The sequence below is a fragment of the Drosophila navojoa genome, chromosome 4 (genome assembly GCF_054131105.1).
Source record: "Drosophila navojoa isolate 15081-1374.11 chromosome 4, UAZ_NAV_1.0, whole genome shotgun sequence".
In the NCBI taxonomy this organism is placed as follows: Eukaryota; Metazoa; Arthropoda; class Insecta; order Diptera; family Drosophilidae; genus Drosophila; species Drosophila navojoa.
The window spans coordinates 23929486-23944946 of record NC_142892.1 but is presented as its reverse complement, the minus strand read 5'-3'; the positions used below and the strand labels follow the sequence as shown (position 1 = coordinate 23944946).

The following is a 15461-nucleotide window of genomic DNA, read 5'->3' as shown; positions in this document are numbered from 1 at the left end:
AGCAAAGGTTGCTCGTTAAATTCGCCAAAAAAAAAAAATACAATTTGCATGCAAATTCAAATATCTTGTTCGTCTCTAATTTTTGTGTGCCCATTTATTTATTTAGCGCACCTGAGGTCGGTCGTCCTTTTGCAACGGTCAAGTCAATAATCCGAACAGACTTGTTTGTCAGCGCCCAAGTCGACAAGCCCAACAACAACAAACTCCGCCCGTCTGCTCAAATGCAAACTTGAACCGCTATTTGTGCACGGGTTCACCGTGCGAAAGGTGAAAGTCCGAAATAGAATTACTAAGCCAATACAAACACGAATCGATATTTAATTTGCTTGCTTTCATTTATAATTACTTAAAAAATGCAATTGATGTTGTACTTAGAATTAAATTAAATTTCGAATCTCAACTTAACTTTTCTGTTTGAACGACTTCGATTAATTGCGTCCACATGCGATATATCGATAAGACATTACAATAGCGATCAGCTGTGATCTGGTTAAATACCAAAAAATACCAAAATCTACCAAACATATGTGTTCCGTAGTTTGTTGTTGTTGCGCTTTGTTTTCGTCAACTAGTGGACTTTGCCTTGTATCGCGCTTTGTTTTCAATTACCGGCTTTAATAAAAAATAATGTTTAATTTAAAAGTAAATAAAAGTCATTTTTCTGCCGTTGCGGCTGCGACGCGGCATGCCACAACAACTACGACGCATGGCACTCATTACCAATACTTGCAAAACTCAAAGTTGCCAACGTTCTACTTTCAACGCTCTCTACCCCGGCTGCCAATACCGCTGCTGGAAAAGACGTGCGAACGGTTTCTGGCCTCCGTGCAGCCTATACTCACTCCTGATGAGCACCGAGTGACGCAACAAGTGGTTGAAGAGTTTCGCCAGGGTATCGGCATGGAGCTGCATGCGAAGCTGAAGCAGCGCGATGCAGCCAACAAGCATACCAGCTACATCTCGCAGCCCTGGTTCGATATGTACCTCACCGATCGAGCCCCACTGCCGCTCAACTACAATCCGCTTCTGGTAATGCGTGGCGACCCGCGACCTGAGTACCAGCCACAGGTGACGCGTGCCACGAATCTAATAATTAGCTCCCTTCGCTTCTGGCGATCGCTGCAAGCCAACAATCTGGAGCCCGAGGTTTATCATATGAATCCAAAAAAGACCGACACGGACAACTATCGTCGTTGGATGGCCGTGGCGCCTAAAGCCTTTGCCACGTACGCTTCGTATGCCTTCAAGGCCTTTCCGCTGGACATGAGCCAATACAGCCGTCTGTTTGGCACCAGTCGCATTCCAAGGCTGGGCAAGGATGAGCTGGTGCAATCACCGGAATCCAAGCACATTCTTGTCATGCGACGCGGCAACATGTATGCCATGAATGTGCTGGACACCAGCGGCTACATTGAAAGCCCCAGCGTTATACTGGGTCGTCTAAAGAGCATTCTTGAAACGGATTCGCAACGTGAGCCAGCCAAAGTGCCGTTGGGCGTGCTCACAACCTCGCAACGTGACGAGTGGGCTCAGACCCGAGAACATCTAATAAGCAATCCCATGAATGCTGATCTCTTGCAGCGTGAGGTGGATGCGGCACTGTTCTGCCTATGTCTGGACTCTGAGGAAGATGGTCTCTTTAATGAGGCTGATCCTGTGCCCATGCTAAAGCATCAGCTGGCGGGCAAGGCAACGAATCGGTAATTTCTTATCTTACACTGCCTGATAAAGCTTTATAGTCACAATCTTCCTCATATTCCAGCTGGTTTGACAAGTCCATCTCTCTTCTGATCAGCGCCGACGGAGTCACTGCCTTAAATTTTGAACACTCTTGGGGCGATGGAGTCGCTGTGCTACGCTACTTCAACGAGATCTACAGAGACATGCTGCGGCAGCCATTCGTCTCGGAGGCCACTCCCCATACGCCAGCTCAAGGGGATAGTACGAATGTCCGTCCGCTGGACTTTGAAATCGACGACCGAACTAAGGCAGCAGTAGAAGCCGCTTATGCCAAAAACGCCACCATCGTTGATAGCCTGGACATGAACTATCTGCAATACAGGCAGCTCAATAAAGGCACCTGCAAGCAACACGGCTTGAGTCCGGATTCCATCATACAGCTCTCTTTTCAGCTGGCTTATCGGCAAGCATTTGAGCGCTATGTGGGCACCTACGAGTCCTGCAGCACTTCAGCCTTTCGGCATGGCCGAACCGAGACAATGCGGCCCTGTACAATGGCGACCAAAGACTTCTGTGAGGCTGTGCTGCAGCCAGCACAAAAGCAGCTCACCGCCGGAGAGCTGCGCGCCATGATTGATAGGTGCAGCCGCATACACGGCCAGCTTACCAAGGAAGCCGCGATGGGTCAGGGCTTTGATCGCCATTTGTTTGCTTTAAGGCACACGGCACAGCTGGAGGGGCTGCCGCAACCGGCGCTATTTGAGACTGAGGCCTACAAACGCATCAACTACAATATAATAAGCACATCCACGCTGGGCACTGACACTGTGGTCGCCGGCTCCTTCGGCCCCGTGGTTAAGGATGGCTTCGGCGTTGGGTTCGTACATGCGCACGTTTCTTTTGTTCATTTGCAAGTCTAGTTTTAACTGTTTTTCCATTTTTTACAGCTACTCCATTCAAAACGATTTTGCAGGCGCTATTGTGACCTCGTATAAGAATCAGGCTGAAGGCAAGAAATTTATTGAAAGCCTGGAATCGGCATTTGATCAAATATGCGCTATCATTGAGCGCAGTAGTAGAGCCGTCAGAGTGGAGCAAACGAACTAAATGCTAACAATGGGAGACAAATGTCCCCAGAGAAAGTCGAAATCAAGATGTCAAGACTTGAATGGCTGGTCAAAAAGGGTTTAGTTTATGCCTTTACAATATTACGAAGGTGTTTGGTTTGCAATCGCTTATTCCAAGGTATACAATTTTATTGGTTAAGGCAAAAAACATTTACCTTTGCATTTGGGTTTAAATTTCTTCGATGTACATAGAATAATTTAATTTATTTTGGTCGGAATTCTATAAATAAACCTTTTTCTATTCTCAGTCAGATATTCGCTTTAATTAGAGCATTTGTCGTAGATATTTAGTATGCAAAACTTTCCCGCCTACGATTTCCCTTTCTTGTTTCATCAGCACCTTCATTTGCTATGCAAAAGCACAAAGTGGGTGGAGTCGCTGATTGGGGCTCTGACGAAAGCTGAGAGCCCAAAACTTGTGACGACTGTCAAGTTGCCATCTGGTTTGTACCCATTCCGAGGCTATTCCACACGCCAGGCCGTATTTCCCGACAAAGTTTATCAAAACATTGCTGTTGGCAACCGCAATGAACTCGACCCCCATCACGGCGGCAACTCCAGCCCTGGGGCCAGGCACCGCGCCACCTTTGCTACCATGTCGCTGTCGTTAAATGTGCTGACATTATCAGTTGATTTATCGCCAATTTTGTTGCCAACTGTCTTTCAAGCAAACGCATATAAATATGCCGCGGAAAATACATAAACAAAATTTGCTCATGGGGTATCACGATGGGCAACAATTTTTATGCCGCCACTGTGGCTGAGTCTAAAGACTCGCTTAAGGAAGGGGGCGACGGCCGGGCAACCTACTTTGGAGGCGTAGTTAAAATTAATTAACTCGCTTAACTGTAAACTGCCTTTGCTTTTTCTCGCGCTCTTCTCTCAACTGATGTACGAGTATATGCATTTCTCATGATAAGTTACTTCAGTATTACCCATGTAATATTTAGGAAAATATTTATATTATTCCTTCAATCCCTATGATGAATATTCTTCAGCCAATATATCAACAGTTAAGATATAGTGTACTACTAAACCAAATCTGTTTAACTATTTGAAATTTTAAATTTTAAATACATATCGGACAACTAGTTCGCCATGTAACTATAACTCTGACATTATCTAACACCAGCAAAGGCATTAAAAAAATAATTCTTTACAAAAAACCCATTAAATATTTTTGGAATAATATTAACACATATTAAGAGTCATCTAATCTCAATTCTCACAGGGTATTAGATGTCATCATCAAAATTTGTTCATTTCTTTTGTGTTTTAATTTTACTTGTAATTTTGTGTTGATGTATGACAAGAGTATTTCATGGTCCTTTTTTCCCTAACTTTAATGAGAAACATTTAAAATGTAGCAGCTGCTGGCAAGGGAAATGAAGGGAAATGAAACTGACTGCAACTCATTAAAAGGACACTTCCTGTGTATATGTGTGTGGCAACAATTAAAAACGCATTAAAGTGGCAAAGCGTCAGCATCAGCTGCGCCAAGTAGCTGAGCATAGCTATGGCTATGCGACTTTGTGTATTATAAATTTGCGGTCGCACATTGAATTTTATATAACACATTAAATTATTCAAAATGAGTGCGGCCTCTGTGAATTGCTGTCCAGGCCAAGACAAGCTGGCGCCATAGTTTTTCCAGGAGCTAAGCGGGGCAGGCAGTTCATAACGCATACGACATGTGATACATATTCGGAAGGCGTAACGTGCTGGGCTTTGCTGATGAGTTGAGTTGAGTTAAGCTGCGTCGTGCGAAGAAGATAGATTTATGTTGTTGCCACTTGATCTGGCACATAAATCGCAGGAGTCTCTCATACCTTACAATCAATAGCTTTGACCATAATCGAATATTAATTTCCCATTTTATACACAACAGCGCGCACAGCTCGCTTGTACGTCTCATTAGCTATGGCAGGAGCGGCCACTCCTTAAAAGCTGTGGCAGCTACGCAAAACTTTTCGCCCTTGCCACGGCTGATTTATGTTTTTGGCATTTCCCCTCTATGTGTTCGTGGGGAGGGAGGGTATGGGAGGTTTGTTTTGTTTGGCAATTTAAATACTTGACGCCTAAGCTCACTCCTCAATTGGTGCCTGCCAACGCCACAGCAACCGCTAACCACATTTACATGGCCCTTAGCATTCTTATATATTCGTTTATGAATTTAGTAGAGCATATTGGTATTATTCAATGTCCTTCTTGGCGTCCACACAACTCTAATAAAACTGCACATTAGCGCTAAAGACTTTTGAAACTATCTTTCATACTATTATAAACAATATTCTATACTCTGAGGCACCTTTATTTACTTTCATAGATCGTAGAAAATCTGTCAATGGCAAAAACTGTGACGCTCAGAGATATTCGTCCATATTAAGAAGTTAAGTTACTGCAGACGCTTTCTTCAGTCTGATAAAAATCAGTAAGTAGATCTATTTCAGGCAAGTCAAAATGGATAAGAACACATCTTGATCGATTATATCTTAATTCGTCAGATTATGAATTCTTATTTCAAAAAGATCGAATATTATGCAGTCGGCCGAGCTTACAAATCCGATTTAGTTTTGCTTATGCCCAATTTTAGTGAATCTCGAATCAGCGGCTTGTTGTGGGCTCATAGCAGCAGCCAATTAATATGAAAATCAGTCAAGTCAAGTCATTTATTCGACCGCATAAATTAAATGGCAATTTCCCCCAGTCCCCGCCCACACAATTAATTGCCTGGACATGGGCCACACGTGGCAAGTAAACTTCGGCCCACATCGAGTGCAGCTGCCGAGGCCAGACTCTCATCTACAAATTATGTTAATTACACTCACCAAATTGTTACTGCACACCGCACACATGCCTAGCATAACTTAGTTTACCTAGTTGCATGGCAATAAGTTTTGCGAGGAAACTTTACTTTTGCTGTACTTTGAGGGATCATGAGGCGTTGCATGAAAATCGTTGCATACGTTTGAACGCTCCTTTGGCCTGAGATTAAATTGTAAAAGTAAATAATCAAATTTTATTTCTTGAGCCAAATTAAGTTATCAAACTAGTTAATAAATAAATAAAAATATATAAATTTTGTTCTACAATTGATTCCCTAGAAAAGTCAAAATTTCCTCTTTTCCTTCACATGGCAATCCAACTTTTACTGACAGGGAAAATATATATTTTAGTGTAAATTTCTTAGATGATCGTTTGGCAGGGATGTCCTTATACAATTAACATTAAATTTATGAGCCATTCAAGGCAAATGTCTGCACTTAACACCCCAAAAACAGCTCTCACATTTTAGTTAATTGATATGGCCGGAAGCTGGCAAAACAATGCCAAAAAGAAGACAGTCGGCACACAGAAATACAATGTACATGCCATTTATGGCAACGTGTATATAAAAACAAATAAGTTGTGGTCGGACATGACCGACTGCATAATACTCACTCACGGTCCATAATGAGATGAATTCGTTTAAAGGATTTATTAGATGGTAATTTCGAATTCATGTATTCGATCTCTAGATACTGTCCCCTGTGTAGCAAACATATATATTACAAATTTTTTAGTACACAATACATTCCACTGTACATTTTAGATAAGGTCAGCCATTTAAGACACTTCTTCAATTACCAATTTCCTAGCATTGCTCAAAATAAATATACCCTTCTCACACGGTAATTGGGTATCAAAAGTAAAAGAAATATTTAAGCATAACGCTTAAAGTAATTGTGTTTATTTGATTTTAGCCATTAAAGAGATAGAGAGCGAGACTCTACCAAGTAATTGTCATACGCAGGCAACCAACCGAAATCACGTTTCACCTAACTCAAGGGAGCGTTAATTGAACCTAATTATTTATAAGATTGAGTAACGCAGTGGAAATAAAAGAAACGTAGACATTGAGACAAACGCAAAGTTGCTGCAGACGACAAGAGAAGAAATGATTCTAAGAAATAAACAAAAAGAAAATAATATCCAGCTACAAATTGAATAGAGATTTTCGTTAAATTTTTGCCGATTTATTGTGATGTTGTCCAAAACGTTTTTTTTTTTTTGTTTTCTTGGCAAGACGCCAGCAAAACCATCGTTGATATTTTACGGCCAAGAACAAAAAAAAAAAAAACAACAAGTAAGAAGGCTCTAGTCGAGACTGCTCGACTAGGAGATACCCTGAACCCTCCCAGCTGATATTCTTATCATTCTGCACTTCTTTTATGCACGCAAACATACATAAATAGGGCAATAGCATGAGAATTTATTTGTTGAATAACTTCTTTTGTAGACATACAATCTTAATTTTTTTTTTTTTTTTGGGACGTAATCATAACGTTCAAATGTATGTACATTCCAAAGCACGAGCTTCTAGTATTTTAAATGTGTTTTTTATAAATTGGTGGCGAAGGGGGCGTGGTATCCAATATCTTTAAATTGTATTCATCATATGTATATACACAGAAAAACTGAAGTTTCCAGGTCTAAAATTGTTCAAATGAGGCTCAAAAAACAGAATCAGTTTTTCGATTATTCGCGATAAACAAGTTATCGGATGATTTTTCGAAAAAATAAAGCAAACTCGTTCTGCGTATAGACGGATAGACGGACGGACGGACAGACGGACAGGGCTATATCGACTCAGCTCATCGTCCTGAACAAGAATATATATACTTTGTGGGGTCTGCGATGATTCCTTCTGCCCATTACATACTTTTTACAAGACCCTTAGACCCTGATTTCCCATTTTCAATGGGTTCAGGGTAAAAAAAAAAAGGAGGTACGGCAAAGCCTGAGTCGGATGAGCGACTGCAAATTGACCTTTAATATAATTATATATTTATATATGTATATATATAGATGGATGGATGGAAATTTGTATGAAAGCTTTATTACATAAAATTATAATAGCCATTATTATTAAATTATCAAGTTGGAATAACTAGTCTCACCTTAGCTAAAAATCGCACATACTCTCTCAATTTAAAGAGCGGGGTATATTATATGAAATTAAGCAAATTAAACTGACAACTCGCCAATGTTGCGGCAACATGAGCGTATGTTGCAAAGACATGTGCGTTGCAAAGCAACAAAAGCTGACACAAAATCGAAAATGTTGCCATATTATTGTTGATAGCCAGTCAATGTTGCCAAGACACTTGTTGTGTGCGTCATGTTGCAATGAGTCGCGTATTCATTTCTTATTTGCCGAAAGCTTCATTAGCATGTCTGCTCTGCATATAAGTTCGGGTGTGTGTGTGCTCGCGGGTGTATGTATGTGGCATTGTTAAATTGCCAGAGTGTGGGCATGACAATGCGCTTTGTATCTTGTGTCGTGACTTATCTGCGCAATGGGGGCAAGCGGGGTAGGATGGAGCACAAGAATAGATAGGGAGCACATTGACGATTAACTCAGTGCAGCTTGCAGGACGAAGGCAATTAACTCGGGTCCCAATAAGAGACAGAGAGTTAACTATGCTATATCTATTGTGCGTGTTACACATGTCGTATACGTGCTTTCAGTTTTCTTTGCATATGTATATGCTCATTCCCAGCATTTAGAAACACACACGTCCCATTCCTGACTTATCATCCGCCGTTTGCCATTCTCATTTGGGTGTTGCGCACGCAAGCGGAAGGGAAATAAACTGACAAAGCCTGCCAGAAGGATGTGAAGGATGCTTCGGGTCTACTCGCATTCAAATTCACTTAATGCTCACTTTCGGGTCGGTATGGGCGTGGGCGTAGGCGTGGGTGTGGGTGTGGGAGTGTGTGCAGGAGTTAATTCAATTTACAGCTGATGTGCCAGTTGGCCGCCACTTTGATTGCCTTGTAACGTAGCACAAATTATAAGCTGCCCCCTTATCGCCGACGTCTTTAGATGTATAATTTATGCATTAAATTTGCATTTTCCAAGCGAGCTTTTCATATGATCTGTGTCACGTTTAAGGCTATGCGCCCCATCGACCCTGACTGTAGTGCCCCGCACAGCAGCAGCGCATTCCATTTGAAGGCTACGAACTGGCGCCACACAGTTTCCTCGTTCACTCCATTCAAATTGCGTGGTGTCATTCTCCAAGCGGAGCCTAAAAAGAATTCTCTGGCAAATAACAAATAGCGTGCAAGAGTAATGTCGAGGCTCTGTAGAATTTCCACGAACTTGTCCATGTAGAATGCATGATGTTGTAACCGCAATTTATAATACCCAGCATCAACAGACAGGCCCGTTAAAGGGGTCGATTTATTCGCACTAAGCACAAGGCCAACCGATTATTTCTTCTACATAGGAAGCTAAACAAATTACTAGCACTTAAGTGTAATGATCAATATGAACTAGGAAATATTCACTCAGAAATGCTAATGGATAAATGTGTATAAATATGCAATACACTTTTATATATCTTTTATATCTATACACATTCCCAGAAGAAGCATAGAAGCACTTTTTAATAATTTGAGTATAACACTGAAAGCGAATTAATAAGAATAATAAATAATACTTAAAGTAAAAATCTTCTTAAATGGATAAGCACCTAAAATGAAAATAGTGAGAAAATAAATAACACTTATTGATTGCCAAGCCAATGAAAAGGAAGCATATATATTTCTTGATTATTTAAATTTATACATATGCTAAAAATATTAATATGTAAAAAATATCATAGTTAGTTTACTAGAAATTAATTCTAATCTGTAATAAATAAACCAATACAACTCAAATGCAGTTCTTGCACAACTTATCTTCCAATAAAATCGAGCACAACTTTTCAGCTTACAACTATATTATAAATATTATTTAAAATTTTGGTATAAATAAAAGCAAAAGCCAAAAGTTCTGTTTGCCGATTTCATATCCATTATATTTATATTGTGCACATACAAATTTGTTTTTTTTTTTTTTTTTTACTTAAAGCCCTTTAGTCTATCAATTCAAAATTGAATTTTGTAGAATACGTGTTAAGGACAACATACCAAACCAGCCCCTGATGTAGATACCATTTATGATATTTTCTGCTTATTCAATGTTTTGTTTTATGAAAAGTTCTGCTCAGCCAATATGTTTTAGAGCAGAATACAGGGCATAAAGTATTCAGGCACAGAATGAAGAGCAAGCTATTATGTATTCTGCCATTTGCAGCTCGCGGCGAAATGTATACAGTTTTTTCTCGTTTTGAATGCCTTTTTATTGTTTTTGTTTTTGTTCTTGCTCTTTGCCTATCAGGATATACATAGTTTCATTTATCTTCTTATGTCCTTAGCAACGAGAGAGCGAGCAATATGGAACTTCAAAGCGACATTTGATTTATGGACAGTGGGGCTCTGTGGATATTGGCACAGCGGTCGGTGGGGCAACAACAGTTGCCTCGAGCAGAAGTTATGATGACTTGAGGCATTCCACACCCGTGCCAGCCACGTAAATTCCCATTTAGAGCGTTGACTGTTTGCGACAAAGGCAGCTAGGGCTGGTCCAGGGCGTACTGCAAATAACATGCGCCTCGTATGCTTACGAGTTTTACGAGCAAAAAGCAGAAGAGGAGCAGTGGGCTAAGTTGCAGACGTCGCAGATAAGCAGAAACAACTAAAAATCGAGTAAAATCAACTGCGTAATACTCGTTCCAGGTGCAGCAAGATTAAGCATTCCAAATTCTCATTCGAAATATATGTTTACAATATATAGGACAATCTATGAAAAAATACCACAGACAGAAGACAGCCGATCATGCCCTTTTGATTTCGTGAATGAGCATAAATACATTGACCTCTTTTTATGCCAGACATGGGGTGTACGATTTTGGCAAATGTTGCAATAATTTTCATGGGTTAGCCGAGAAACAAAAGGGAAAGGCGCAACCTTTTTCCCAGTTGACCGGCGACTTTGTTGGCCAAACGTGCGAAAGTAATTGCCAAGGCAGGGTCCAGTCAGCGTAGAGCTTGTACGGAACTGGGTCAAGTGGTTTGTATTCCGGGGATGTAATTACATTTTCTGCTTGACTGAGGGTTTCAGTTACTTGTTCTGCCGCGACAAACAGACGTCTTAGATTTCGCGCTGTCAGCTTTACGTCGTTTCATCATACTTCCCCTTGGCATCGTCGCCTGCTTTGATCAGCCTTCGCCTGTCGATTTTCAATGGAGTACAGTATGCGCTTGAATGTAATTTAGTCACAGTTTCATCTGCAGCAAAGGGGAGCAGAGGGTGGAGAATCTTCAATTCACACTGTCATAGTTTTATAACAGTTGCCAAGTATTGGTAGCTCAATGACACACACAAATGACTCAAGCTCCACTAGTTCAGCTTGCGTAAACCTAAAGCGTAAGGGCTTTAGTATGTTGACCTTCAGGCTGTGTATGTTTGTGTGTGTGGGCTCCTGTTTAAGATTGTTGTGGTAGCGCCAACGACCACGTCACTGTTCCGTATGCTGTCCATAGTTGTATCCAAAGAATACTTCCCAAAAGCTAAAGAAAAACTTGTCAGCACGCAATAAGTAAAAGCCCTTTGCTTCGCAGTGTTTCATTGTGTGGGTGTGCATGTGTGTGTGTCGATTTGCTTGTTTGTGTATCTGATTATGAAGTACCCATTTTATAAGACAAGCGTTTTATACTGACAACTTTTGCTATTGTTAACGGTTGATAGCATCACAATTGATGCATTCAATATAAATTGCGTATACGCAATGTGGCCAGCACAGAAGCAAAACGTTAAAATAAGACAAACGCATCAAGATAAATCTTCTAGGCAAGTCATTTAACTCTCCAGCAGTTAAGTTAATTAACTTCATTTAATTTAAAGGCAAAGCTAATTAATGTAGTCCAATGAAATTCAAAGCAGCTAAAACCCTTTAACTTTCTTCTATTTATAGCATGAAAAAGCGGTTTACAATTAGCATAAATTCAAATGTGCCAGTAGCTGTTGCCCTAATAACAAATATTTGCTCCCAAGACAGAAGAGAAACCGAAATAAAAATAAGCCAAACTTTTTCTGAATGGGCGTAACACAATGCAGACTTTAATAAATCAACACACGTCACGTTTAGCCCCCGGGAGTTAAGCTAAACTCCTGGATACTTCTATCAAAGGGCAAATGAATTCGTGAAAGAAAATTAAAGCTGATTTTCTTTTTGGCTTGCAAAGGGCATTCAACATGGCGGTTATTGCTCATGTACTATAATACATAAACAAAAGAGCGGAAAATCTAAAATAAATATCTGGTTCTACATATATAATCTTGAGGAAACTGGTAGGTGTCAAAGCCCAAGGCTTAACCAACAAGAAAACAATCTCTCTATTTTGTTAGAGTATATCCAAGCTTTAATGAAATGCTATTAGACTGCTACAATAAAGACGAGTCAGCTTGCCTTCTTGATCTAGATTATATATAGATACATAGCATGGCTTATCATTTCATGGTATGAACACGATGTTGAATATAATCTTACTGCGCGACTGCAGGCAATGTGACAAGTCTGCATATAATGCCAGAGCTTGTCTTTCTTTTGCCAACGAAAAGAATAAATTTGACTCAACATGGCGCAATCATCAAAGACTCCTCCGTAGGCCCTCGGCCCTTGGCCCACTGGCCAGGCAGTGAGCCGGGCACAGTTGGAATTTAAATAGGTAATTAAGGGGCACCGGGAATTGGCCGAACAACGGAGCCAACAGCCTCAAATGGTGGTTGGTCGCCATGTTATGCATATTTGAATTGGTATATATACATATACTTTTTTTATTTGAATACTTACATTTGACGCAACTGACCAAGGACGTGGCAATAATATGCTACGTGGTATTAGCAGCTCACGCACGCTGTGTGACACAGAAAAAAAAAGTTACGAAAGCATAATGAAAATGTGAATTAAATAAAGGAAAATTACGTATACTCGTATACATTGCGTGCAAATCATGGCGCGATTAAGTGAAAATGAAGCAAGATTAATTATACCACATGGGGGTGGTATAGCTTGCTTTTGCCCATGCCACGCTATACTAATACTAACAAAGGGCCACAAATGTCATATTTTACTAGTGCGTTTCGAAGTCATTGTTACAGACGAGCATGCAAAAAGAAATATATATTTAAAAATACAACAACAACAAAAAATAATAATAATAAAAGAAATATGATACGGAGGAGGTGAGGAAGAGGGCGAAAAGAGCAAAGTGTCCCCAGCAAGCAATGAAATTTCATTGCAGCCACTTTACAGTCAGACCGACCCACTGGTGGCCACAAAATTTAATTATCTGCTGCTGCTCTCTACTCACCACTCGCCACCTGCCCCAACCCAAAACAAATGGCAATTAGAGTGCCCAAGATAAATAACAAGAAGAATGCAGACAAGTTGCAAAGTTGAACTTGCAAATTATATTACATTCCCAAACAGCAACAAAGTGCTTAAGCTCTTAAATGTCGAGCAGCATCCAATACAATGAATAAATCTGCCAAATCGGCCCTATTCGCAATACTTTCCTGGCAACTTGCAATACATTACGAATTCAAATCAGTCTTCACAGCATTAATATCATTAGACACCACATGCCTAATTAGTGTAAAATATAAATATATTCTGTGAAATGTGTTACAGATTTGCTATTATTGGATTCTATTTATCAATGCATTTACTCAAATTTCAATAAAAAGCAAGCCCTTTTGCGGTTGATAGATGGGTAAATACATTAAATGCCTTAAATGCATATATATATATATATATATATATATATATATGTGTGTGTGTATATATATATATATATATACTGGAAATACCCAAGTATACAAATTATAGATATGCTAGGAGGTCCAGCCGAGACGAATGGGTGCAGTTGTAGCATAGTTTTTAATTGACTAATAACTAAATTTATGATATTCCTGAAAGAAACTAATTTTAATGAAAATACATCCAATACTCCAAAAATGTGCATGGATAAATATGTAGAGTAAGATTTATTTATGACTTAATTTCACAAATTCGAAATTTAATTTTCTCCTTGCTGTGTTTTTTTTGTTTACTGTAAGCAGGAATATAAAACAAAAAATAAAATAAAAATAATAATAATTTTAATTTTAAGCCTGTTTTTTTATTGCAAACAAAACAATCAAACGAATCAACTTAATTCGTGCATTATTAAATATTCGAAAAAAAAAACTGAATATTTTACAATCCTTATGGCCGCCCACACAACTTTGGCTTTGAAGGCTGAGGTCATAAAACTCTCGACACCAACAAAAACAATTACAACAACAGCAGTAACAGGGGTGTGTCAATAAAAGTGTCAATCAAATCAATGGACAACCAACACTCAACCATTTTTCCCACACATTTTGTGCACACACAAACACACTCTCGTGCACGTTGTGTTTGTGTGTGAAATATGCGCCTGCTGTTGCATAGTTGTCTAAGCGACCGCCATTTTTTGTCAACAGCAATAAAAATAAGTTAAGAGTTGAGCAGAGATTTTTAGAATATTAAATGCCCTTAGAAATAACTTTATATTAATAATAAATAAATATAAATATATATTTTTCTTTATGTTTAAGACCAAAGAGGTGATAGCATATAGTAAAATCTTATTTACAGCATAAATTGTAGTTTAATTTATGTGGAATATGCAATATTTTATTTTGTATTGAATTCGTTTCTTAATACTCGTTTAAATATTAATAATATTTTAGTTGATGTTGTTAACTTAATATTTATACCCTGAGCCCATTGAAAATGGGAAATATGGGTATAATGGTTTTGTTAAAAGTATGTAACAGGCAGAAGGAGGCGTGGCAGACCCCACAAAGTATATATATTCTTGATCAGGGCGACGAGCTGAGTCGATTTGGCCCTGTCCGTCTGTCTGTCCGTATGTATGAACGCGTCGATCTCGGAAGATATAAGAGCTAGAGACTTGAAATTTGTTTCCCTAGGTCCGTGTATATCACGCGCATATCAAGTTTATCACTAAAAATCGATAACTACTCCCGATATTTTATTATCGATTAAAAACCTTATTGAAAGCTAGTTATTTAATTATAGCGCCTACACCTTTAGAGCTAGAGCTTCCAAATTTTATATGTAGATTCATGTCTATTTTATATAATTTCGGTTTTTGTTAAAATTTACCACCACCCCTATATTCGACTCTCACCCTCACCTTTGTAAAAGGCGTATTTCAAGTAGTAGAGACTTGTGCTTTGGAATGTACATTCATTTGAACATTATGTTCTGAAAGTTTCATAAGGATTGGAAGTCTATAAAATAAATTATTCAACAAATAAATTCGTTTAATATTGAACAGACTGCAGCGCAGCCCAAGCGCAGTTAGCAGAGCGCGTTCTAATACGTGCGTGTGTACGTATGTGTGCCTAAAAAAGGTGCAGAGTGATTGGAATATCAGACTAGAGGGTTCAGGGTATCTCCTAGTCGAGCAGTCTCGACTAGAGTCTTCTTACTTGTTTATTTTGTATTCATTTTATATTGTCAAATTTTATGATACCCTGAACCCATTCAAATGGGAAATCAGGGTATAATGTTTTTGTGAAAAAGTATGTAGGAATCATCGCAGACCCCATAAAGTATATATATTCTTGATCAGCATGACGAGCTGAGTTGATATAACCCTGTCCGTCTGTCCGTCCGTCCGTCCGTCTGTCCGTCCGTCCGTCCGTCTGTCCGTCCGTCCGTCCGT

At 39.4% G+C, this 15461-nt stretch overlaps 1 protein-coding gene and 1 long non-coding RNA gene across 2 annotated transcripts; one reads left to right on the top strand and one right to left on the bottom strand.

The window, feature by feature from the left end:
- The first annotated feature begins 524 nt into the window (after positions 1–524).
- On the top strand, positions 525–3072 carry CPT2 (Carnitine palmitoyltransferase 2). Its single transcript, XM_018102592.3, has 3 exons — positions 525–1700; positions 1763–2557; positions 2628–3072. The coding sequence occupies exons 1-3, from the start codon at positions 628–630 to the stop codon at positions 2785–2787; spliced, it is 2028 nt and encodes a 675-aa protein (XP_017958081.1). The 5' UTR covers positions 525–627; the 3' UTR covers positions 2788–3072.
- An 11405-nt stretch (positions 3073–14477) lies between these two features.
- Positions 14478–14993, bottom strand: LOC149091529 (uncharacterized). Its single transcript, XR_016196723.1, has 2 exons — positions 14682–14993; positions 14478–14618 (listed from the first exon to the last, which is right to left on the bottom strand). It is a non-coding gene; the product is annotated as an uncharacterized LOC149091529 (long non-coding RNA).
- Positions 14994–15461: the final 468 nt, after the last annotated feature.